Consider the following 25,537-nt stretch of genomic DNA (forward strand, 5'->3'; position numbering starts at 1 on the left):
ACAATAAATTCTTTGTCTGTTGAGAATGCTTAGTCAACTTTAGAATTTTGGCTTCAACTACCATCACAAGAAGTATGATATTTTGGCTCTCAACAAATTCTAAATTTGTAACTCGAGTCTGAAACGATTTTTAAAATTAGTCCTTGTTAAGACCTGTTATTGATATAGTGATGAGTTTGTAAAAAAACAGATTTTCACACCAACAAAAGCTGATAATATGTTCTCATTCTTAACTGAACTCGACCATGGACAGAACTGCAGAAGAGCCTTATAAACTTACCAACTTACTTATTGTTACTATAACAAGCAACCACAATTTTGTTCATGTCTGGTGAATTATGAACTTCGACGCACCTTCACACTTTCCAATTTTTAGTTTTGAATCATTTCCAATATTAATCTGTTATAATTTTTATTGATATTTTCTTATTTTATAATAAATTGTACCAAAATTTGTGTCATCATTGGTAGCTAGTCTCATCGACAAAAAGACAACTTCATCAAACGACACAATGGCTCTTAAAAGAATTCACAAGGTTCGTTAAAACATTCTGAATATCCATTTTTTTTATCCGATTTTCAATGAGATATCTTAGACACGATTTCAAGATGAAAATCAGGTAGTCTCGTACCTAACGTACTTCTAGCTGGCGCAGCATAACAATTTGTGTTGACAATATGTCAATCCTAACCCCCATCTGACTACGTCATCCAAAAATCAAGTTACTACATCACAATCACGTCATAGAGCTTGCCAAATATACAAACGATCGCCCGAAATGGCATCGACGCCGATGATGAAGAATTGACTGACGTTAACGATCTCTCTCTTATTGGGATAGCTGCGATGACAGAATTAGCTGTTCGATTTTGTGTGCTCGTCTGCGCGCCTTAGGTGGCAGTTCGTATCGTTTGAAGGGCCCTAATATGTCACTGTGATGTCGTAGTGACATAATTTTTGGATGGTATAGTCAGGTGGGGGTTAGGATTGACACATGAAAAAATTGTCATGCTATGCCCAATAGAAGTATGTTAGGTACCGAACTACATGAGACCCGAAAATCATTAGGAATGCAATGAATTCACTGACAATCATGTGTTGTTACTTATAAAATATATCTAAATGAAAAACCAGAGAAGGACTTCTAGGCCCTTATCTGAGATATTTCTGTGTTAAGTTTATATCTGGTTGCATCTTTTTTTAATAACATGTCTAATTTTATCATCTGATGAATTTTTTAATTTCAGATAGAGAAAAATATATTAATCAAATTATTATAAGATTAAATCAGATGGTAGCTAAATTACAAATTATGATCATGTGGTTTCTGCGATCAAAATGCAACAGCGCATAAAAAACAGACCAAGTCCTGAACTTTTAAAACAATTGCAGAATTAAGACTTCTGTTGGTTGTAATAATGAATTTATGATCTTTTTCATATTTGATTACAGGAATTTAAAGATTTTGAAAAAGATCCTCCAGCACAATGTAGTGCGGGACCAGTTGGCGAGGATAGTAAGTTTAATTACAATATTTTCATAAACCAGTTTAAATAATACCATTTATTAAGTATTTGGGTCTAGTGTAGTTTTGTACCACAAGTAGGCTACTTATAGTGAGCGTAGCATAACAATTTTTGCATACATCAATCTTAACCCCCACCTGACAGCGTCATCCAAAAATTACGTCACTCTGAGGTAATAAGGCCCTTCAAACTATATGAACTGTCATCCACAACGTGCAGACGATTACCCGGAATCGACTAAGCAATCTCTCTCGTTTCCTCGCTTCAACGATCCCGATATAAGAGAGATCACTGCCGTCAGTAAGTTCTTCATCGCCGACGCAGTAGGTAGGTATACTTTGGCAAGATCTATGACGTGATTGTGATGTCGTAATGAGGTAATTTTTGAATAGCGTCAGATGGGTGTTAGGATTGACATATGCAAAAATCGTTATGCTACGCCCACTAGAAGTACTTTAAATCATAATCATTTATTCTGGTATCAACTATGTGTCTGGACTAACATAATATAATTCAATCTCATTCTCTTTTAGCCTTTAACAACTCAAGCATTTGTCCTAGCAATATGGGCGCTTTTTTAATTAGAATAATATTATTCAACCAGTCAGCTGTCATTGATTCCTTGTGTGCTGGAAGAGTTTGAATGGTTGGATAGCCAAGGTTTCGTTTCCTTTGCATTCGGTTACATTAAAACTGGCCCATTATTATGGTTGAGCTGTACTGGTAAGAGACGTAATGTGGCAAGTCATTTCAGGTGGTTTTAGTGGTAGTGGGTTAGTCTATATTATATTCAGCCTTGTATTTTTTATTTATTTTGATCAATGAAAATATTCTTCAGACTCATTAACTCATTCCGTGGTCTGCTTTCACAATGATGTTTTATTAGTTATTAAATGAAAATTTCATAAAATAAGAACCCGAATAAGATTTTGCGTACTGCCCTTTTTGTTCTCTTTGTTTCAAAAATACCATATTTTCAAAAAATTTATCCTCTCAAAATATGTCTGCAGGAAGGAGCTAATTAAAATAAGAAAAAATTAATTAAACAATAAACTACCGGTATGTTCAAATTAATTATTGAAATTAATTAAATTCAGCAAGCTTGATTCTGACATTGTTGTCTTACGCAACAAATGTTGCCATCAAATTTGACTTAACGGTCAGTTTTGTCTGAATATACCCCACTCAAACTTTAAGAAGATAAGCGATGAAATTTTTAGCAGGGTCAGATTAAGAGTTAAATACTTATTATTATTATTGTGTTCATAAATCCACTTCATTATTGAATTATGCAATATTTCCTTAACCTAGGTACTAACTGACTAATGTTTGTTTGCCTTGAGTCAGCGTATATAATAATAAAGCAAATTTATACTCAATGCCACACACCTATGCTCACAGTCTTATGACATTAGTAATTTGTCATGCGAAGCTGGTTTACCAGTGTGACACACTGCACAAAATGGGAAGTTTGTTAGTGTATTCTGACTGCTAGCAGTATCTTATATGTTGGACCTGTTGAGATATAACAAAACTTGGAATCAAATTGGCATTGGTTCGGTGTATTGTGTTAAGAATATGCTTTGCCATTGTGTTTCTGTTTCTGAACACCCCGTACAATTTCGCAAGTTTGATGATTATGTGCGAAAGTATTGCTGGTCTTGCAGTGGTAGGGTGTTATTGTAAGCGTAACCCTGGCCAGGTACAGCTTCCTCTACTAATAAATCCATGCATCTGAAACTAATAACTGGTTAACTGTTCTCGTATCTGCCATGGTCTGGTAACCAGATGAGAACCCATGATTTTCCATATGATTGAGTCTTCTTGTCGACTTTCCTTTCCCCAGGATAAATACAAAATTGCCAGCATAAGGAACATTGGCATACCATTGGGCTCTCTTTTGATTGTTATGCAAATCTATTATTTATAATTTTTTTTTTAGTGTTTCAGTGGCAAGCTTCTATTGCTGGACCAGTAAGTAGTACTTTGTTTCATCACTTGGAAAGACTCACCTGTTTCAATTTTAAAAATGTTTTATTTTATTGTGTTTTTCCAACTATTATTTTGTTGAAAAATATTTTATTCTCTGAGATAACTATCCAACATTTATATCATTGATAATTTCCAATATTACTAAATGCTACTAAAATTGATTATCCCAGGAAGTTCATACAAAGAAGATAATACAATAATACAATACAACCTTGGCTACATAGGACCATGCTTTAGAATTTATAATATTCTTCATTAACTACTCATTCAGAATAAGCTAAATCCCAATGTTTCACATAATCGGTTTATATAAATAAGAAGATTTTTTTGCCAAACTTTTGTAGTCCATTTTTGTGAAATTCATTCACAATACATTGTATACCATAGTTTATGTGAAAAGAAATAAATAGTACATATTATCGTGGATAATATGAGTAAATTTTTAATATTGATTGACATAAGTAATAGCCTTCAGGATATGCACCATCTTTTAACGACTGAAAGTTTGAAAATACTTTGTCTAATACAATTTTAAATTTCAATAACAACCATTCTTCAAAACGACCAATTGGTTAACATTGTGTTCCCAAATCCTTTAACTTTATTCATCTATTTCAGTCTGATACACCATTTCAAGGAGGACTATTTTTCTTAAGTATTCATTTTCCTACAGATTATCCTTTTAAACCACCTAAGGTAAGTGAATCATCTTGTTAGTAATAAATTACATTGCTGATTTCACTATATTTGTGCTGTTATCTCTATCAGCTTTTGAAGAGCTTTTTATATTTTTTTATTACATCCTTATATGTTTTTGACTTCACAAAAGAAGCCACTGAGAGGTAGAAACTGCTATAATTTAGAAAGATGGAATTTGGTTGGCGTTGCTTACCCAATTTATTACCCTTGGTTAGGTGTACTGGAATTTGAACCCAAGGTTTCAATCCAAGATGCCATTATAGATAAGTCTAATGCAGTGCTTCGCAACCTTTTTCAGTTCGCGACCCACTTTTATTTTCATTTTTTCTGTGCAACCCACAATAAGTTGTTAATAAATGAGAAAAGAAACTTGATCTTGCATATTAAATATTATCAGATCAAGTCTTCATAATTTTAATTGTTATTTTTTTTTATAATTGTGTCGTAATGACAATGCCACAATTTCCCGGTCTGATCGAAAACTGTATGTAACATTCGGAAATATTTCGCAACCCACCTTGAATAGCTTCACGACCCACTGGTGGTACCAATTGTTGGGAAGCCCTAGTCTAAGTAGGCTATGTCTTAACCACTAGGTCACCATACCCAGTTTTCATATTCGATCTGTAAAATGGTACATGTACTTGTGCAAATGATAAACATAGCATATAGATGAGCATTTACTCAGTATATACAAATCATTCACCTTGATATTGGTATGGCAAATAAGCAAAGTAAAAAATAATGGAATGCCAAATTTTCAACTGTTTTTCTGTTGAATGGGGTCAACTTTAGAACATCGATATCTTTTATCAAATTTATGACTTTCTGTATGATCTAATATTAACAAAGACAATATTTTTAGACAATTTCTAATCTGTAAAGAATCTCATGGTGTATGGTATATTGGTATTTTATAGATAGATCAATACAAATTTTTCTTGGTCTGATTATCGCCAAGTATACCTGAACAATGAAACTTACAAGTAGGAAGTTGAATTAGGCCAAGATCGATCCTAATGAACTGTGGCTTTATCTTATTTTTTTCCCTTCGACTATTTATACACCTTTCGCTTCGAACATGGCTCTTCTGAGATAGACACTGTCATTATAGTTTGGAGGACTGAAATCTTTCGTGGTGGCATTACCTGCCCAATTTCTTGTATCCTGGATGAGATGGTGGGCATGGGATTTTAACCTACAATGCCATCACAGTTAAGTCCACATAAGAACTCATATTCTCGTAAAAATTAATCGCGGAAAGGGAAGCGATTTAATCATACTTAAATGCACATTACTAATGCGATTTGACCATTATCTTATATATAAAATAAATTCTATATTTAATATATTTGTCTAGGACTATCACTCAAACTCTAATCTTTTTTTTTAGGTTGCATTTACAACTAAGATATATCATCCTAATATAAATAATAACGGCAGCATATGTTTAGATATATTAAGATCGCAGTGGTCACCTGCATTAACCATATCTAAGGGTAAGTAACTGTGATATTATGTTACTTATATATCAGTTTGTAAACAGAAGAAACATCCAATCACTCAATTTTAAAAAATCATTTGAGAACTGTTTTATGCCACAACTGGGAAGCTAATCGCTACATTAAGTTCTCTACTGAGTCAAGATGGGCCAGAGATCATACTATGTATGCCATATTCAACAACAGTATTTACTTTGATATCATCAAGAAAAAAACTAAATGTTGCATCGAGTTTGAATATTTTCAGCATAGAAATCCTATAATCAGATCAGGCTTTCACCATAAATAGATGAAAATCCCAACAATAAACACTTAGATTAGCATAATCGATTATAATATATAAAATAAAGAAACTAACTTCAGATTTTGGTAATGAAAAAGTATTGTAAGCCAGATATTGAATTAAATAATTGGGCTATATAGGTTATTTTTAAACTCTTTAAAAATACTTGGATTCATGGCTATAGTGTCAGAGAAAATTCATAATCGAGTCTGAGTTTAAAAAAAAATCTCGCGCCAACTCCGACCCCTGGGTTATTAAAATATTTGAATCTGACTCTGCACTCCTGGTCATAAAGAATTTCGACTCCAACTCTGATAATATTAAATTGTGATATCAAAAATTTTGATGCATGCAAGCCTCTTTTATTACTATACTGTTAGGATCGCTTAGTAAATTTAAGTCTTTTCGAGTTCTAGTAGAAAGTTTTGACATATTTATCACCATTGAATGAAAGTCTACATTTACGACTCTGGACTCAAAATTTCAACTCAAAACTCTTGAATTCCGGGGTTTGGAAATACGACTCAGACTCCAAGGAAAATATGCTGAATTCCTGATTCAGGTTCGACAACCCTGCTTGGAGCTGTAACAGGAACCCTTTCACCACTTTTATTCCTCATCCTCATTTATTGAAACAAATTTCCTTTTATTTGCAGTATTATTATCAATATCTTCACTTATGTGTGATCCAAATCCAGACGATCCTCTGGTACCTGAAGCTGCTAGATTGTATAAGACGGATAGAAGCAAGTATGACAGTCTGGCTAGAGAATGGACAATGAAATATGCCTGTTTATGATTATATCTACTTTAATTAAGATTGAGAAAAATTTTTAATAAACTAGATTGTATCATATATTTGCTTCTTATATTTAGACTGAAAATTTTTTTTCATCGAAAAAAATTCATTATGTTTAATTATCTATCTGTGATATTCGTTTGATAACAATTTCAGATTCATTTTTGTGAAACAAGATGTTGCGTATTGTTTTATCGTTTTTTTTTACATGCTTTACATTGAGGTGTTTATAGTACAACCCTAACTTTCGATAAAGTTTTAAAAAAGTAGTAGTTTGAAGGTTTTAATTATTATTAGTAAAACCTGAATTGCTGTTACTGTCAGTTGATTAATCAAGGATATTCGGAGTATTTAGAGAAAAATTTTCCTTTCATTAACAATATCTATGATACAACGTAATGTAAATGAATAATATTCAAAGAATTTTGTTACAGTAAAATTTGAAAAAGGAGTTTTGTTTTAAGGTTATGGATAATACAATGTTAATTGTAGAATATCAATCTGTTTAATTTATCGACATTTCTACTTAATTAAACTCAGATATCCAGTATATTATCAGGGTATCTCGTTAATTACTGATGTGTTAATGTTTCTGTTACTATGTAGATTTCATTTTAATGATATTAAAACTGACATGGTGACATTTAACAGCTTTTCTGTTTAAACTTTTGTAAAATGTACTTGAATATTTTTTTGGAAGACTACATCTACCATATTTCGTTATTGAGGGAATGTGTGGGGGAAATTTTTGAAGGATAAATTTGATGTATTATTGGCTGACCGATTTCAATTTCATTCTTTTGTGTTTAATATTATATGTGATAAGAATAGTTTTGCAAGCTTTTATTCTCGATTCAAAGTCAATATTGATGCACAATAGGCTTGTTGATTTAAAAAAAGCTATACCCACGCATAGGGCCCCAAAATTTTTTCAAAATTGGAACCAGGGTATTCCCCTAAAATCTGTGTGCGGCATGTGAATAAGCTTACTGAAGTAGTAGAATAGTTATTGATAATTTGAAAATTGTGTGCTCATTTTGTTGGGACAAAATGTTTATATTGGCTGTAATACATTTATTAAAAGAGAAGCATTATAATAATTTCACTATTTTCAATTCAACCGGGAATATAAATTTTTTTTTGTTTTACATATGTTTGAATCAGGAATAATCAAAACTGTATAATTTGACTCCTCTGAGTTTATTTTTAAAAATGTTTTCGAATATGTAAATTAGATCTTTCTAAATTGGCTTATTTTAAAAAAACACATACTTATACATATTCATGCGTATTTATCAATGCTCTTTTTTATTATGAAAAAGAGTTATAATAAAGACATTAATTGGCTTGCTGTTTTCCATATGTACCGTACCTAAAATGGCTCCTTCTCTGATATGTGATATGAAATTCTCAAAATGATATCTCCCAATTTGAATTAATCTCAAAATACTACCCATATTGAATCTGAATATAACTACTGGTACTACTTTTGAAAGTTTTGTTTTTTTAATATTGCTCCTTTTAATTCTAAACTAATCATTTAGGCAAATGTATTGATTGTGTAACATTTTACGTATAAGGACCATAAGGAAATAGGACTGGGATTATTGTAAATTTTGCGACATTTGGTTATTGGCAATATAACACGAAAAATTTAACTTGATCTTCAATGTATCATTCTGTTTTCAATTCCCATTCATCCAACTTTTTCCAAACCACACATTTACATTTCTAGCCAAGTTTGCATTTATTGGCTATCTCGCCAAATTTTAAAATGATTTCTATCAGTTCCGAAAGTTAACCAGAGTTCAAATGTTCTTATTTTTGTCCGCTGATAATTTGTGAAGATAATTCTCTCATAGTTTATGCTTATCTAAATGATTCTGTTCTTTGCTTGTCTGCATGGTGTATTGCATTTTTAGCACTGGGTAAAATTCATAACATTTCTTGTGTATTTTATAACAGGTATAGAATCTAAGTATATTTAAACAATATTCCTGGAGACCGTGAATTTGTTGGCATTACTCTTATTTTTTGATTTTACCAATCAAGTTTACCCTTCGCATTTGAAAAAATGGCTTTGAAAAGAATAAATAAGGTAAGTGACTCAGTATTACATAATCTGTTCTTTTCATTGCCTTATTGTTGCATTATTAATATAACACAGATTATGTGTTAAGTTACTAAATCTAAAATGCAACATATCGAGGGATTCGACCCAAATAGACAAAACTTGAAAAAAGTAAAACATTTATTTTTGACTTTTGACGTCTCTTTGGAAACTTTGTATTGAAATACTTTAGTGAATATGGCTTCAACTTTTGATTAGTTAACCAGTTCAAAAAGCAGTTTTTCTTTGTAATTTGTTTTTTCAATAAAAATTCCGGAATACTTTTTTGTCTGGAAACCCTTAATATACAATAAGTCTATTTAGATTTTATATAAGCAGGCAGGGATGACCGAAACCAAATATTTCCTCATATGGAATACATTCTGAAAGGTTTTTGAATATAGAATCTTGAATCGGGGGTTAATAATGTTCAATAGAGAATCTACTCAAATCAATATGAAAATAAAAAATATAGAAATGAATTAGGTAATGGTGATAAGCTGATTACACATCAAATTTTTTTTTCAAATCTCTGTTACTCAGCACACTAATGGCAAGCACAACTTTTATTGAAGTTTTAAAAAAAACGAAACAATTTTATGCGCTCAGAAAAAGTATAAACACATCCAAAATATCTAATCGATTATTTCTAATGACAGGAACTGTCGGAAATTGGAAGAGATCCTCCAGCACAGTGCAGCGCTGGACCAGTTGGTGATGATTGTAAGTACCTTGTTCACATTAATTACATTTTGTAGATTACAAAAGATTCAAGTATTGCTTCGAACTATGCTCACAAGTATTGCAGTCTCTTTTTCTATGCATGATTGCTCGAAGCACTGTTTCAAGTGTGAGTGAGTTTACCGATAAGTGAGAGTACCTACTTGTGTTTTTATTTTAGGTGAAACTTAGTGACGTCCAGCTTGGCCCTTACAATAGTATATGCCAAACTGGAATGATGCTGGCTAGTTTAAACCTAATAGTATTTTCATATGTCTGAATTTCCGCTTGTCTATAGTTTTTTTAGGTGAAAAGTTAAGAGAATCTTGTCGAAAAGCGTCTTTACATTGATTAGTTATCTATTTTTACTCATTTCCGCACTTTCACTCTAAACAAGGCTGTGTACAAGCAACCATGTTTTAGAAAGACCTACATATGTCTGGTTCAGAATTACCCAATATAGCGGTTGAGGTCATGCACTTTGACTTATCATACGGTCATACCCAACCTTTTTCGGTTCATTCCTTCCTATGCTTTTTTAAAACTATTCATCCCCAAACAATGCATAAAAATTTTGTTGCTGTATCTTTTCAAAGGATCCTTAGTTGGAGGTACAACATACACTCTATAGATTTAATTCTAATACCATGACGAATTGAATCATGCAGGATTGCTTTTACAAATTATCAGATGTGAATAATGACAGGAAAGAATGGTATAGACACTGTCATTGATTATGTATGTATGCGTGCTATGTCAAGATTTTAATCTATTATTATTTGCATATTCTTTTACAGTATTTCACTGGCAAGCGACTATAATGGGACCTGTAAGTAGTTTTCATTATTAGAATTTATTTATTTTTAAATTCTGTTTTTTTGCTTGCAAATTAATCCCGAATGCAAGTTTACCCTTAAAAGGCGGTAAACTATTGTCTATTGTCATAATGCAATTTTTTCTTTCGGATTAAAACTCTTTTTTGACTCGTTCCATTTTTGGTCTTTGTTTAAAATGATGAAAATTGAATATTTTTGAAATCGAATAAATAAATGTAATTCTTTTTCTCAAAATAAACATTTTCACTTCTTGAAATTTCCACTACATTCAAAATCAAAACTATTATCGAATAATAAACACTCATTTTAAATCCATAGCCAAAAACGAAAATGGCACAATTTAGAGCACCCTAGAAGTGTGTGTACCAATATGGAGGTAACTAAATTTGTTCGCCTACTTTACATCAAGTGTGTAAAGTGACTGAAACCTATGGGCAGGGGGTGCATATTCACTTGACTAACACGAACAGCCCCCGAAAGCGTACTCGAACTGAAATAAGGATCAGAATAAAATTATGGCCTAACCCTAACCTGGTACACACATTACGGGAGTACCCATTTTAGTATATCTGTGATTAAACCTCTCTAAAAGTGCTAAAGCGTCAACATTATGTCTGGTTTTCAAAGTGTATGAATATGAACACCTATGCTTGTTTTATTTCTAGCTAAATTGTAGTTTCATAAGTAACAAGAGAATTTAGTATATTGATGATCGATTTTTGATCGTCATACTTATATAAGAATATTTTTATCAGCAAATTGAAATTGCAACATCCTATTCTTATATAATAAATATATATAGTATTTGTGATTATAATCTGTCGATTCACTTCCATGCCACCATGCCGTTGTTGGGTGTGAGATGTTGATTGACGATTTTGTATTCTAGAATAAGCTCTTGCCGATACATTTTAATTTTTTTATGTTTTGATAAAACTAAGGATTTATGATTTATGTAAATAAAATTCGGGAGTACAATTGGCGACTATAATAAAAAAATAAATAAATAAAATAATGTAAATAGCAGTAAGCAGCAGTAATGAAGATCCCTACTTGTAAGTGTGTGTGTTGATTATAAATAACCACAATACCTAGAGGGAAAGGGGAATACAAGCAATTAGGGGTGAACATATAAATAAATGGTCACCAATGGCCCATGATTATCCAATGGATTTGAATAAATGAGGTCTAAAGTCTGGTCTTTTCAGAAAATTTATTTCACAGGGCACCTAAGTATATTTTAGTGCCTTTACCTACAGCCCTCGGACCATATCCGACCCGATGGGTAATTCAATCTGGCCCGCCTGAATAAAATGTAACGTTTATGTCCCCACTTACATGGCCCACCAATCTAGGTGGTAAAATTTATGGTTTGTTGTCTAAAAACCTTGGTCACTCTTGTTATAGAGTGATTAACTAACCTCTGTATAAATGAAAGTCATTGAAAAAAACTTATCTAGAGTTAATGGGGTCAATGCTTCAAAATAAAGAATCAGACACGGTCCGAATCGAATACTTAAAAGGTCTGATTTCGGACCACAGTCCACCAGTTGAATAGCCCTGGTGTAAAGGACATACCATTGTGACTTTCTCATTCATGTTACGTAATACCACTTCCTCTTTTCACTGTACGTTTTGACAACGAGAGTCACATCACAATGTAAACACTATCCTATTCATCTATGAAATCGTCTTGTGGGACAATTCTTGTGTAGCTATTTCAATTTGCCAGTTGTATTCAAATTTCGGTGAAGCGCTGTTGGAATTTAATATTATTTGATTACCTAGTGAATTTTCATTTCCACTATTCATAGATGCTCTAATTAATTTTCTTTTTAATCTCATGACATCTACCGATATATAAAACTTATTTATGGATTTATAGCGTGATGATATCCAGAAGGGTCAAAACATCTCTCATTTTGCTGTTTTAGTGTAAACTACAGAGTGTTCATAAAGCATTACAACTTTTGAAATCGCAGAGGGAATTTATCGATATCAAATATAGTTTGTTGGATGTATGGATGTATTAAAAATGAAGTAAAAAAAAAACCTAAAGACTGGTTAAAATAAAAATACCTGGATAATAAGGCACAATAGGTCCTTGGGTTACGACGGTCCTGACTTACGATGTTTCGAGGTTACGAACGCACTCCATAAAAATATAAAAGATAATACTGTAATATCGAAGATCTTAAACTCGATCATTGTGATCGAGAAAATCAGCGCTTTTGGCTCATTGGTTTTCGTCATTTACGTCGTAAAAGACGTGGACAACTGCGAACTATTACGATTATGAACAAATAATCACTAAGCAACAGTCACATGGTAAACAGATTCAGTGAACTCGTCATAGAACTCGAATGAAGTAAATCTGAATGAAATCATGGCCTAACCGTAACCTGGTACACATGTATAATGTTCCGACTTACACTGGAATTCGGGTTACACCGCGTCTCAAGAACGGAACAACGTCGTAAGTCGAGGACTCCCTGTATTTTGAAAACTGATTTCATAACATCTTTGAAATTGTAACAGGACTTGTGAAAACCCTGTGTAAATTGAATAAGACTGATTAACAAGGTAATTCTTATGTGCCTATTATCATGTTCTAATATTAGGTAGATGGCAATACCATGCTACATTCTAATTTGCATACGCCTTTCCGGGTTTATGTTATAAATCAGGTATATATATTCAAAATTATACGGGATGACCCCAAAAAATTTATATAACACTGAACTTTTGTTTTTGTATGATTGTATTGAAACATTTCAATAATCTAGGACAAAAGTTATGTATTCTCAGGATTTGTTCCAAATGACATGAGTTTTGAGTTGCCCCATATTTCAGAATATGTTGAACTTACGTAAACAATTCGATTTTGGCAGTCTTCTAAAAAAAAAAATATTCAAATGTATTTTTTATAAGATTTGGTGTTTCCTATTTTACACAATAAAGGGTTGAAACCTAGAAAAGCTGTTTTCATATTCAAAGAATGATGCTATCTTTTTTTGTCTTTTATTATGTAACGATATTATTTGATTAGTTTCTATTTCATCTTCGACTTTGTTCCGGGTTGACATTTATGTATCTAACACGTCATTTTCAAATATGTTAATGATTTGTGAATTCTTTTGTCTCCTTTGCTTTTACCATTCACAATATATTGAATAGGTACATTCATTCGTACAATATTATGCTGCCATGGATTTGTTTTTTTTTGCATGCAAAATTCTCCCAAATACATGCTGGCAGGACCAAGACAGATCATACTTTCAAAACATTAAATATTTAGTCGTAATTCACCTAATTCATTTCTATTTTTTATTATACCATTTGTGAAATTCTCCCATCACCACAAGTCAATGCATCCGAAACAAATGACTGGTTTACCAATTCTTTACTCGACATGAACTGAAAATGAGAAGCCGTGTTACGTCATATGGTTAAGCCTTCTTTCCTCTACCTCAGGATAAACATGAAAATCCCATTCTAATTATAAATATTATGCATATTCTCTTAACTAAGATAATAAAAATTTGAATATTGGATAAAATTAATTTTCATCTATAACTTTATTGGTTCGTTACAATTTGTTTTTTAACTCTACCATATTACATTTTTTTCCATTATTAAACACGCAAGTTGTAATCGTGAAAAAAACACCAAGAGTTGTATGAGAGTTTATTTAAAATTTTGCTGTTTTATATTAATCCATAGAACACAAATATTTCACATTTAACCATTATATCCACATGCCTGCATGTAAATCGGGGCCTAGTTTTGGTCCCCAAATTTCTTTTTTCCATATAACCCCCAATAAGACGAGGCAAAAAAATTGTCTCTCTGTTGGCCAGTTAAGCATCGATATGCGCTCATAATTTTATATGGTTGGAACCAGGTCTGTTATGTTTCGGTAGAATCATACTCACATAATTATTTTTAAATAACAAAGCGGTAATTTTTTCTTAAAAGGGAAGCAGCAATCACAGCTGGATGTAAATTACATCATGTGACGTAGGCGAACAAAATTAGTTACTTCCATATTGGTACATACACTTCTGGAGCGCCAAAAAGTATGTCCAGAAAAAGCGACTTAATAGCTGGAAAATACAGTATTTGAAAATCCCTCACTTGTTAAATTATTATCAAGTATTCTTGTTTTTACAGTGTGATAGTCCTTATCAAGGAGGAGTATTTTTCCTGACAATTCATTTTCCTACCGACTATCCTTTCAAACCTCCCAAAGTAAGTTATATTTCATGCATATAAATAATATATATATATTATCATTTCGGCAATATTATTAAAGGAGTATTTGAATTCCATTATGTTGGCAAATTTTACCTACAGGTTAGTCCATTTATTAGTAAATTCTGCATTTATTGCGTAAATCTGTATTTATTTAGATAAATTCACTCAGAGATCAATCTCCTTTATTTCTGAATAAGTACACATGAACTTGCTCTAATCTGATTTTTTTTAAATATTTATATTCATTCATGTATGTATACGAATACATTTGTTTGGGTAAATTTTGTTTGTTGTCCATCACATTTGTTTTACTTTCTTTCAGATTGCTTTTACAACTCGTATCTATCATCCAAATATCAATAGTAATGGCAGCATATGTTTAGATATATTAAGATCGCAGTGGTCGCCTGCACTAACCATTTCTAAAGGTATGCAAATGATTGGATCTTTTTATGTTCATCTTTTTAATGGACGACACTATGGCTCTTCAAACTGGGGGGTCGTGAAAGAGCTAAATGGGGGTCTTGGACTCCCGGATACTCATTACTGTCAGAACTAGTCATACTTACGATACTCTTCTTCCTTTTGGGTCCACTTATCTGTGTGAAAAATTAATTTCAACACTATGTTCCTTTCAAAAATAGTTGAATATCATCTGATATCACCGGCTTGTATGAGGCCTTGTTCAGAGTCAACAGTGTGGATATGTGTCATTTATAAATATCCATTGTGTAACTCCATATTCAAATATAAAAATCTGCCACTAAAGCTGTTGTATGTGATCGCCGTAGGCCGAAGAAATTTTCACAGCTTTAAAACCATCGACATGGTTACTTACCAGAGTTACAGTGAATGCCTGTTTCATGTGTTTATTATTAAGCATTATTCTCTTATATTACAGTACTCTTATCGATATGCTCACTACTAACGGATCCGAATCCAGATGATCCCCTTGTACCAGATATCGCTAGAATATTCAAGACTGATAGAGCTAGGTATTGCAACACAGCAAGAGAATGGACTACAAAGTATGCCTCCTAACTAGCCGCCACCTTAATGACCAGCGATGTAGAAACTTTTATGCTTGGCTTATGTATGAGTGATGATAATAGTTTTGTGTAACTTTAAAACATGATGTTCGCGTTGTTTGACCGTGACTATGCCTCAAAGTATGTAATTTCTAATCGCCTGTACGGAATTTATGACAGCCAAGCTTTAAAACACAGCTAGTTCCTTTTGAAAATAATGCTTCATTCAAATAAGGAAATTTTGAAATTTCCATAATTCATTCTTTGCACCTGTGAAGTTTTTTTTCAAACAATTCTGCTATCAATTATTTAAGCTTGATTCCAATTTGAGACTAGTCCAAGTGTAATATATATATCATTGTCTACATTAATTTTGTAGTTTTGTAAATTTTTCGTTTTTTATGAATTATTTGAAAAACTATTTACCATCTCAGCATTTTGTCTCAATATTTTGACGTAATTTGCAAGGCTCTTGGAAAATTACCTCGAAAATGATTCATTTTGAAATTTAGCAGAGTTGCTGTCGTACAACTTCAGTAATTTTCAGCAAAATTGAATTTGATTAAAATGAGGGATGTCAGGAGAATTAATTTTGGTGTTGATAAATCTGTATCTATTTTACAGTAAATTCGTGCTGCATGCTAAATTTTTTGAGAAACAAGATTTTTTTCCAAAAATTTTAAACTTCACAGAAAATCTTGTTTCGGTTTAATAAGTTCTTTGTAGATGCTTTTTTTTAGATTTCGTCAATTGTGCATAATATGTAAATTAAAATCCTGTGGTCAATAAAAAAGATGCGAAATTTATCTTTACATGTGTCAGGCTGTCATGAATATCTATCAGATGACGAAAATAGTTTGAATTGATATAGGCTTATTCTGTGCTTGGATAATTTATTAGTCCTTTATACCATTCTACAACTCTTTCATTGTAATGTTCTATCTGCATCAGTATCAAACAACCATTTTGACATTAGGTGGGCATTTTATCATCCCCTCTTGATGTTATCAGGCACCACATGATTTCCTAAAATTTTTGAAGAAATTATGTTCTTAGTAAGCTTCTGATATGCCCTTTTGATTCTATGTTCCATTTGGTGTGATATTGTATTTTGTATTGTATATCTTTTTCTGTTGGAACGCTTGAACTTTTTTTGAAAATTTGGCAGAATTTTTGTGCTTCAAATCTTATGTATCTAAAGCTGAAATGACATGTTCTTTTATTGATGTACGCAGGGGCGGACACTTTCCATAATTTTGGGGGGGCGAAATTGGATCGCCTACCGAAAAACACCGCGCCGTGTATCGTCACGTAACAATAACCTGTCGATGTCATTCTCTAAGTATTAGCATGTCATTTTGCTACTCATATATCGATTACCTAGGCTGCTTTGCTCGGACACGGAACTTGCGCGTCACTGAACCAATTTCTTGAATTCCGCGAGAATTAGCCCACGGCTTTTGCTAACAAACAGAAAATAACAAATTTGAGGTCGGAACATCCCATTGCCGTCTGCAACAAGCACCGCGATTACGCGCTAGTTAAAAGAGCCGCCTATTTAAGCGTATAATGTTTTTTCTGTCGATCCATGACAGCCACGAGATTCTAAAATGTCCTTACATATTAATTTAATTGTGTGCAGCGTAACTCGCGGTTGCGACTTCTTAGGTCAAAATAAAAATATTACTAAACTAAAGTACCACGGCGATATGGGGAAATAAAAATATGAGATAAGCTGCCTGATGTATTTAATTTTGATACGTATTTTTGCAATCTTCCGAACTCGTTATCGCCGTTACAAAAATCTCGATATCTGGTATAAAATCCCATATAGTTAATTTTACTTCATACAATGAAAATAATTATAAAGTATACTAGTAAATCAAAAATACAAATTCACCGCCTCGAAATCCACGCGGAACAGTCGCCGCGATTACGCCACTTGTTAAAAGAGCCGACTTTATCAACGAAAAATGATTTTTCACTTGTGCAAAGTAATCAATCGAAGACCGATACGGGCATATTCAAAATGTCTTGATTTATTATTTTAATTGTCTTCAATTTAAACTACGGTTGAGTCGACAAAACAAGAGCCATTCTAACACGCGACGGCAATCCGCGGACATAAAAATGTGTGGTAAACTGCCCGTTTATATATTGTTTTGATCCGTATTTTTGCTATTTTGCGAATTCGATAAATTTGAGATTTACTCGTAACACTGGCACCAATCGCAATGTTGTCACTTCGATTATTTTTAAAGATAAAACCTTTCGAAAAATCCATAACTTTTTTGTCAATTCTCACGTAGTAAAAGTTATTTCAGTACGATAAAAATACATAAATAAATACAAAAAGTGATCGAAAATACTTTAATTATCTTATATATCATCACAAACCGGGGAAAAGTCGCGTTGTCAGCTTTGTTTAATGTTAACACGAAAATTTTCGACGTCAATTTAAAAGTAATGGATAAAAAGGCAAATCCCGCTCACAATTGACCGTGTTTCGATTTTAGTGACGAAATGTTTTTAAAGGTCAAGCAAACATAATTTGTGAAATTTTGCGATTTTCGATGCCTAGAAAAGCGTTTTTAGACTGTCGCGGGCCTCAACAAAACCTATATTGTTTACAGTTTTATTTTTAGTATTTTATATTGCCGCTTTTCAACTTTTCGACATAGTAAATGCTTTGATCTTTGCCCGCAAATTATGCTGGGCCTTGCACGAAATCCATAACGTGAAAATATACGTCCAGCGGTGAAAATTGTTTATAACAACTTTAGATCTAGTTAATTTTTTAGCGATAATAATTAATTGTTGTAATGAAACACAGTTTGCCTCTTTCACTTCTCTCGCAAGTGCCAACAATAACACTATTGAAAGATTTTGTCAATGAGGAAATCATATTAAATTGTACAAAAATGAATTAGTTGTGCAAAACCGTGGCGCGTGATCGGCGGTGCGTTTGAAGACGGAGTATTACCCGTGCGGGCGCGCATGTTTCACGAAAATGTGAGGTGCTCCGAAGACGCTCTGGTCCACATTATTGTGAGAAAACAGTTATAATATCGGTGACTATTAACCGTTTAATTGCGCTTGACTATCGCACTTTTCGGAAATGATAATTTTGTAAGGCGGAAACAACATGTATTAATTTTTTTTGCGAAATTATTGGGGGGGCGACCGCCCCCCCTCGCCCCCCCGGGTGTCCGCCCCTGGATGTACGTTAGTACTGTATTTTACGGAACATAAGGTGCAACGGGTAAAGCGCTACTACCTGATCCATACATTAGGCGCACTGGCTTATATGGCGCATGAACGATTTTTATCGAAAGGTATTTAAAGCGCACCTTATTGTCTGTAAAATACGGTAATAGCTTTGTTGAAGGGGAGTATAAAAGATTTTGACTTGTGTTAGGAAATTAAAAATATATTAAAAGAATTTTCAGCTGATTTTTAATTGATGTTCAGTTTATATTAACAATTCCCCTACTATAGTTCTTTGAAGTTCAATTTTTCCGAGTATTAAATTTTTAGTTCAAGAATATGTAATGGGGATAAAGAAAATTTCATATTTAAAATTGATGTAGTAATTCAATTTGAAACTGTTGTTGTTGATAGTGCGCTGTATCATATCCAGCGCTTTGACAGCATTTATTCATTATTTCACTATCCTCTCCATATATGGTCATACGAAATCTGATTAAAAAAGTTTTCTTCCAACTGTTATTCGTTGCTTTACTGGTTTAACGACAGTTCTTCATTACCTATTTGTTGGTCAATAGAAAGGAAAATTATTCTTAGCTGTAAAAATTCATGCTTTCTATGTCATATTTCAATTATTAATACATCTTCATGTGTTTGGTTGTACAATAAATATTTCTTGTTAGTAGTGTTGAATTGTTTCTGCCTTCATAAGCTCCTTCTTTTCTAAACAGATAAATAATATTAATCTACCAAATCTATCAGTTTTAACATCTGATCTCTGCCTGAGAATTTGCAATTCAGAAACCTCAAACTTTTTTATTCTGTAAAGAAATATATGCAAGATGGCTTTAAAAAGAATCAAAAAGGTTAGTGACAATCTATATATGTAATTCATAAGTTAGTGCATGTGAACATGGACTAACATCTGGTGTTCTACTGCGCCCTTCCTTTTGTAACAAATTACATCATTCACCGATTGATAGCTAAATGAAGTTCATAAAGTCCTGTATTGAATTTAGTAAATCCCATGTACCTTACCATGAATGGGCACATAATGATTTATTAACTGGATTTTTAAAAAAATTGAATAAACACTAATTAAAATAAAACGAACCTGGCTTCGATATTCTGAGAACTGACTTCGTAACAAAAATTTTGATTGTAACAAAAAGTCCTGAATTAACCTATATGTCCATCCTCAGTGAAATGATTGCTTTCCTCATTTGTGCACTGCGCAAAGATGGAACTGTTATTTGTTACCCTGAAATATTTAATGAAGTAGCTAGCTTTATTATGTGAATCTCAAAATGAATGGGATTATGAAAACAAGTGTAAGAGACTAATATCCTGTTCTCTCAGGGTTGATTTTGAAACATGCATTTCTGACACGAGATCAAGCGTACTAAGTCACTGAAATATTAATAGGAGGGAAGACTGCTTACACTAAATGTAAAAGGCTCTGATCCTTCTAATTTTGCTTAAAAGAAAATTATATACTTATAGGAATTGCAGGATTTGAACAAAGATCCTCCATCACAGTGCAGCGCAGGACCAGTGGCTGATGATTGTAAGTATATCACTTTGGCATATTGTCCATTTTGATTTCAAAATATAGCAAACTTTGGAATGCGGGCTTTGCCATGCTATAATGGAAATTGCTTTAATATAGTGACGAGGTGAAAAAATGGAATAATTCTACTTCAATGTATTTAAATGTGATAAGTTTAAACGTCCCAACTTCAGCACTGGAGCTTCATTTTTCTTTGTCTTTGGGCTCCGACTGCTTAGCGATGATGCCAGGCTGAGGGTTCCGAATTTCGGAATTGAACTTACTATTATATGTATTGCCGCATATATGTCGAAAGTAATAGAATTTATTATTTTTAGTATTAGAGAATTATGAATGTGAAAAAAGGTATGTTGAATTTTGAAATTCTATTATTATTTTGCAGTATTTCGTTGGCAAGCCACAATTCTTGGCCCGGTAAGTCCTTTTAGTACTATAATGGAAATTATTTCGGTCAAATTTATTAAAAAGAAGTTGCGATGTGTGGAAGTGTATTGTTTATTTGTAATTTTAATTGTTTGATTCATCTTGCATATATTAATGATTTACTTTTACACACAAAGTATAAAGATTATTTGACACAAGCCCTAAAGGCTAAATTTATATAAATACAAAACCCATAATAAATTACTCCTGGCTTCTTGTTTATGTTTGATTGTACCGAAAAGTTTCAGTAATCTAAGACGCTCCGAACAAAAGTTATGTTCTCTCTCGATGTTGGAGACATACTTGCTTCCGTTGTGCGAAAGTGTTAATCAATCACGTTCTTCTCTGGTAATTTTACCAAATTATGCTTCAATTGTATTCTTGAGTTCAGTGATTGTTTGAGAATTGTTCTGATGCAGATTGTCCTTCGAATACCCCACACAATATCTGGGGGCAAATTCAATGAACAAGGTGCCCACTCGACGCCATACTTCTTGCTCATCTGCTTTTCTTGATATTACTCTCTCAACCAGTCAAGGGTTTGATTTGATATGTGGGGGGTCTCTATCAAATCCCCAACACTGCCCCATAATGTTCTGTATTCACTTAGGAGTCCCTTCATTATCGTCTTCAAACCAGGACGGACCAATTATGCCATAATACATACCCATGCCATGTCATGCATTTTACTGATTGTAACGGTCTCTGTAAGACTTTCTGTCGAGGTGCTGTGCCCCAGACACAAAAGTATGAAAAAAAAATACTGGTATATATCTATTTGGTTTGAATTAAATTGTTTGCCATGTGAATAAATGTATTACCTTCTTCTTGATCTCAACAATTTTGACTAGATGTTGCTTGGTGTAGAAATTGCAGATGGGGAAACAACTTCCTTGGTTGAGCATTGTCATGACTCGCTGATACTAATGTCTGCTATATATGTTTTTTCACAGCCAGACAGTCCCTATTGTGGAGGAGTATTTTTTCTAGACATAAATTTTCCTACAGATTATCCGTTTAAACCACCTAAGGTAAGAAGTTAGTTGGTTGAGTCAAATTTAATTTGTGCGTTATTTGTAGACTTTTTCCACCTAGGTCATTGAATGATTCACGACTTTTGTCAATACACTCACCTTGACTAAATATAAGAATAATTTAATTTGAGTAGGTTGAGTTTTCTAATTATTCACAAATGAATCAAGGGTAGAATTAAGAATTTGTGAAAATGGAAATCAAATGTGGCTCATTTTGAGACTTAACAAAGTAATGCATTTGAATCTTGTAGCTTTTTTGTGTGCAAATATCCTATTGGAAATGTCTGTATTTGCTAAATTTAAAGAGACATTTTTGGGACCTCCTGAAGTATGTGCACCAAGATGGCGCACAACCTGAACTAAGATTGTGTACCAGGTCAGGGTTCAGGTTATGCGACATCTTGGTGCGCATACTTCAGGAGTACCCACTTTTGTGTGTTGTAATTTTTCAGATACTTCATCGTTTTGGAATTATTTAGCTGAATTTTTAGTTAGTTTTACTTGAGTTTTGATTCTTTTCTTGTTGAAACTGTTCTCTATTTATTCATAATTAAAACTTTTATTTTTCAGATCCAATTTACTACTCGCATATATCACCCAAATATTAATAGTAATGGCAGCATATGTTTAGATATATTAAGATCTCAATGGTCACCCGCATTAACTATATCTAAAGGTTTGTTTATATTGGTATGATTTTATAAACTTCTGTTATACTTGTGTGGAGGCAATGAATATGAGATGGGGCGCTCCTGAAGTATGCGTACCAAGATGGCGGACACTGGAACGTAGTATGTGTACCAGGTTAGGTTAGGCCATAATTTTAGGTACAAATACTACAGGAGTCACGTGGCTAGTCCTCGAACTCATAATAGAACTAAAATAGGGAAAATTGGAATAAAATTATGACCTATCTCTAACCTGGTACACCTACTACGTTTTAAAGTATCTGCTTGATTATTGGTCAGCACTGTCGTTTCTACTGATATTTTTTGACTGCTTGTATCTTGTTTTCTGTTATTACATTTACACAATTACATTAACTAACTATAAGTTCATCTAGATATATTTGCTAATGTGTGAAAATTAATTTTATTGCTAGCTCAAGTCTGTGATAATCTAAATTAAAACAGACCTATCATTTTAAATCTCTAAACCAAATTGCTTCCAAGAAAAAAGTACTACAAGTGTTAAATAATTTTATTATGGTAAATAAATATATAATTATTAATATTGTTGAAATCAGCAGTCAATTTAAAAGTCAAATATGAGTTTTCATGCTTTTTAAAGTTTATGGGATTCAATTGCATGCTGCATTATTGAATTCATTCTTCAATTTGTACAAGTACAGAGTTAGGATATACAGGGATGACCAAAATTTCACTCTTTCGGATACATTCTAAATTGGGGGCAAGTTCATGTTGAAAATTCCATAAATCATTATATCTTCACCTCGCATCTAAAACGATAAAATATAAAACAACAAAAAGTCATTGATTTCTCGTTGTTTTTCTTGCTGGTTGAGATGTAGTACATTTCAGTTTGCTTGTCTATTGTCTCAAATTAATAAAAATGTTCTAATTATGGCTTGCTATGTTCAGGTGTCCTCCATCTTGGTTCACATACTACGGGAGCCCCAATTTTTCAGTAAAAATGTTCTCTAAAGTATTCCTGAATTCAAAATTTGCTAAATCGAATATGATTTGTTTCGAATATTCCCTTCATTTTGGACATCTGTGACAGTATATATCTCCCCTTACTTCTAGAAAAGTGCAGTGTAATTGTTTTGAACCCTTCAAACTATCCATTTTTCAGTTTTGTTATCAATATGTTCCCTGCTTTGTGATCCGAATCCAGATGACCCTCTAGTTCCGGAGATTGCAAGAATATACAAGACAGACAGAAGCGCTTATAACGAGACTGCAAAGAATTGGACCAGAAAACATGCCTTGTAGTCACCATCATGACGCTCAATCATACCACAATCTACTTTTTGTTTTCTTTATCGATATAAACTATAATTTGTCCTCATAGCTGCTACGAAATTTGCAACTTTTCGATATCTTTGTTTTTTCCAAATGTTCCCACCCCATATGAGCACGTATTTACTGCTCACCAATTAATGTTTTTTGTGGGACCCAATGATTATTTCGTTCCTTCACTATTATTTGCGAGTGTGATGAAAAGAAATGTTTGCAAAATGTATCTGCACTTGAAGTTTTAAACAGCTGCGATTCGGAATGTGTTGAACTTTCTACTGTTTTCTGATATATTGTTCTACGCTTAACCCGAAATTTAGAATCTGAGGCACGGCCTTTACTTATACATATGATACTATTATTTCACGTGAGACTTGAATAAATGCCTGGCAATGCTCTTCAAATGCAAGTGATTGTAATTGGCTTAGAATTGGGTAAATTGAAGCGTGGTATATTTTAAATATTCGTACTTGGAAATCGGGGCCTAGAACTTTAATTTTTTCCAGTCAAAATTTCCGCCAATGTGGACTATGCATACTGAACAGAAAATTGAAGACGTCCAGCTTTCGTTATCAGAATTGTGTATTCTCGGAACTGAATCCCGAGTGCATATTTTTTTGAACCGTTGGAATCTAGAGTAAATTTCCAAATACTTAGTAGTGCTTTGTGATGGCGTCGAGTCGGCAAAAAACTCAATTTACTGGGTTTATAGCCTGCCGGAACTACGGATCACGCTGGAGGATATGATGATGCTTGGTGAGCACTTCTGCCTTTGGTCACCTCGGCCTGGTAGTCCAATGAGCATATTGAGTAGTCGAGCGAGAGGTTGTGATTTGATAAGAGTTGGTAAATTTGGGTCCTCTGAAGCTTTGGATTTAAAGGTGTGTAAGGTTGTATGTAGAAGATTCTTTGCCGAAAGGGCGTTTAAGTTTAGATTTGAAAGTACCTTAGAGTGGCATAGAATACTTACTAGTCACTGAGGTGTTGTAATGACAAATTATTATTGCTGCATTAGCTGTTTGTTCCGTCTCTCGTGGGGTTTCACTATGGGCTTTTTGACGCCGCAAGTCGGTTACAGCCTCCCTGCCATCATGTCCATGCATCTGAATACAAACAAAAAATAATTGGGTAACTAATCCCATACCCGACATTGACTGATAACCAGATGAGAGGCCGTGATTTGCCATATGATCAAACCGTTTATAGGCTTTTCTCTTCCCAGGTTAAATATGTGAATGCTATCCAATAACTGATGTCGATGCAATTGATAGCTGCTATAAGAGCGGGTTTCTCGAATTAGTACAAATATTACAATTTGTACGTACGTATGTTTATTTGCCTCGAAAATGTTACAGTATCTGCATAATAACTAAGCGGTATAACAGAGACGGGATACAGGTTCATGACCTTACTGGCCTAAGACACAGATGTGCGACATGCACCCCAACAAGTATATATAACTGCAGTTTAGGACTGCTACGTTATAGTAGGACAACAGACATGAAATATACAAATAAAACTCTTGAACAATACACAGGACAAAAAAGTACGGTACAACGACGATATGTACA

The 25,537-nt window shown here is 33.2% G+C and overlaps 3 protein-coding genes across 3 annotated transcripts; all 3 read left to right on the forward strand.

Moving 5' to 3' along the window:
- On the forward strand, window positions 1-8,767 carry LOC120347105 (ubiquitin-conjugating enzyme E2 D2-like). The gene is made up of 6 exons (XM_039416947.2): window positions 1-536; window positions 1,454-1,517; window positions 3,470-3,501; window positions 4,138-4,215; window positions 5,612-5,717; window positions 6,660-8,767. The coding sequence occupies exons 1-6, from the start codon at window positions 513-515 to the stop codon at window positions 6,800-6,802; spliced, it is 447 nt and encodes a 148-aa protein (XP_039272881.1). The 5' UTR covers window positions 1-512; the 3' UTR covers window positions 6,803-8,767.
- On the forward strand, window positions 8,750-19,692 carry LOC120347107 (ubiquitin-conjugating enzyme E2-17 kDa). The gene is made up of 6 exons (XM_039416949.2): window positions 8,750-8,900; window positions 9,572-9,635; window positions 10,430-10,461; window positions 14,642-14,719; window positions 15,048-15,153; window positions 15,627-19,692. The coding sequence occupies exons 1-6, from the start codon at window positions 8,877-8,879 to the stop codon at window positions 15,764-15,766; spliced, it is 444 nt and encodes a 147-aa protein (XP_039272883.1). The 5' UTR covers window positions 8,750-8,876; the 3' UTR covers window positions 15,767-19,692.
- Window positions 19,659-24,370, forward strand: LOC120347106 (ubiquitin-conjugating enzyme E2-17 kDa-like). The gene is made up of 6 exons (XM_039416948.2): window positions 19,659-19,826; window positions 20,464-20,527; window positions 20,913-20,944; window positions 21,907-21,984; window positions 22,558-22,663; window positions 23,803-24,370. The coding sequence occupies exons 1-6, from the start codon at window positions 19,803-19,805 to the stop codon at window positions 23,940-23,942; spliced, it is 444 nt and encodes a 147-aa protein (XP_039272882.1). The 5' UTR covers window positions 19,659-19,802; the 3' UTR covers window positions 23,943-24,370.
- Window positions 24,371-25,537: the final 1,167 nt, after the last annotated feature.

This window comes from Styela clava, chromosome 11, assembly GCF_964204865.1.
Source record: "Styela clava chromosome 11, kaStyClav1.hap1.2, whole genome shotgun sequence".
Taxonomy (NCBI): domain Eukaryota; kingdom Metazoa; phylum Chordata; class Ascidiacea; order Stolidobranchia; family Styelidae; genus Styela; species Styela clava.

Coding starts and splice junctions, on each gene's coding strand:
- LOC120347105 (XM_039416947.2), top strand. CDS start 513: ATGGCTCTTAAAAGAATTCACAAG. Junction 1,518..3,469: donor GGGACCAGTTGGCGAGGATA/GTAAGTTTAATT, acceptor TTTTTTTTTTAG/TGTTTCAGTGGCAAGCTTCT. Junction 5,718..6,659: donor TGCATTAACCATATCTAAGG/GTAAGTAACTGT, acceptor TTTTATTTGCAG/TATTATTATCAATATCTTCA.
- LOC120347107 (XM_039416949.2), top strand. CDS start 8,877: ATGGCTTTGAAAAGAATAAATAAG. Junction 9,636..10,429: donor TGGACCAGTTGGTGATGATT/GTAAGTACCTTG, acceptor ATTCTTTTACAG/TATTTCACTGGCAAGCGACT. Junction 15,154..15,626: donor TGCACTAACCATTTCTAAAG/GTATGCAAATGA, acceptor CTTATATTACAG/TACTCTTATCGATATGCTCA.
- LOC120347106 (XM_039416948.2), top strand. CDS start 19,803: ATGGCTTTAAAAAGAATCAAAAAG. Junction 19,827..20,463: donor CTTTAAAAAGAATCAAAAAG/GTTAGTGACAAT, acceptor ATATACTTATAG/GAATTGCAGGATTTGAACAA. Junction 21,985..22,557: donor ATCCGTTTAAACCACCTAAG/GTAAGAAGTTAG, acceptor TTTATTTTTCAG/ATCCAATTTACTACTCGCAT.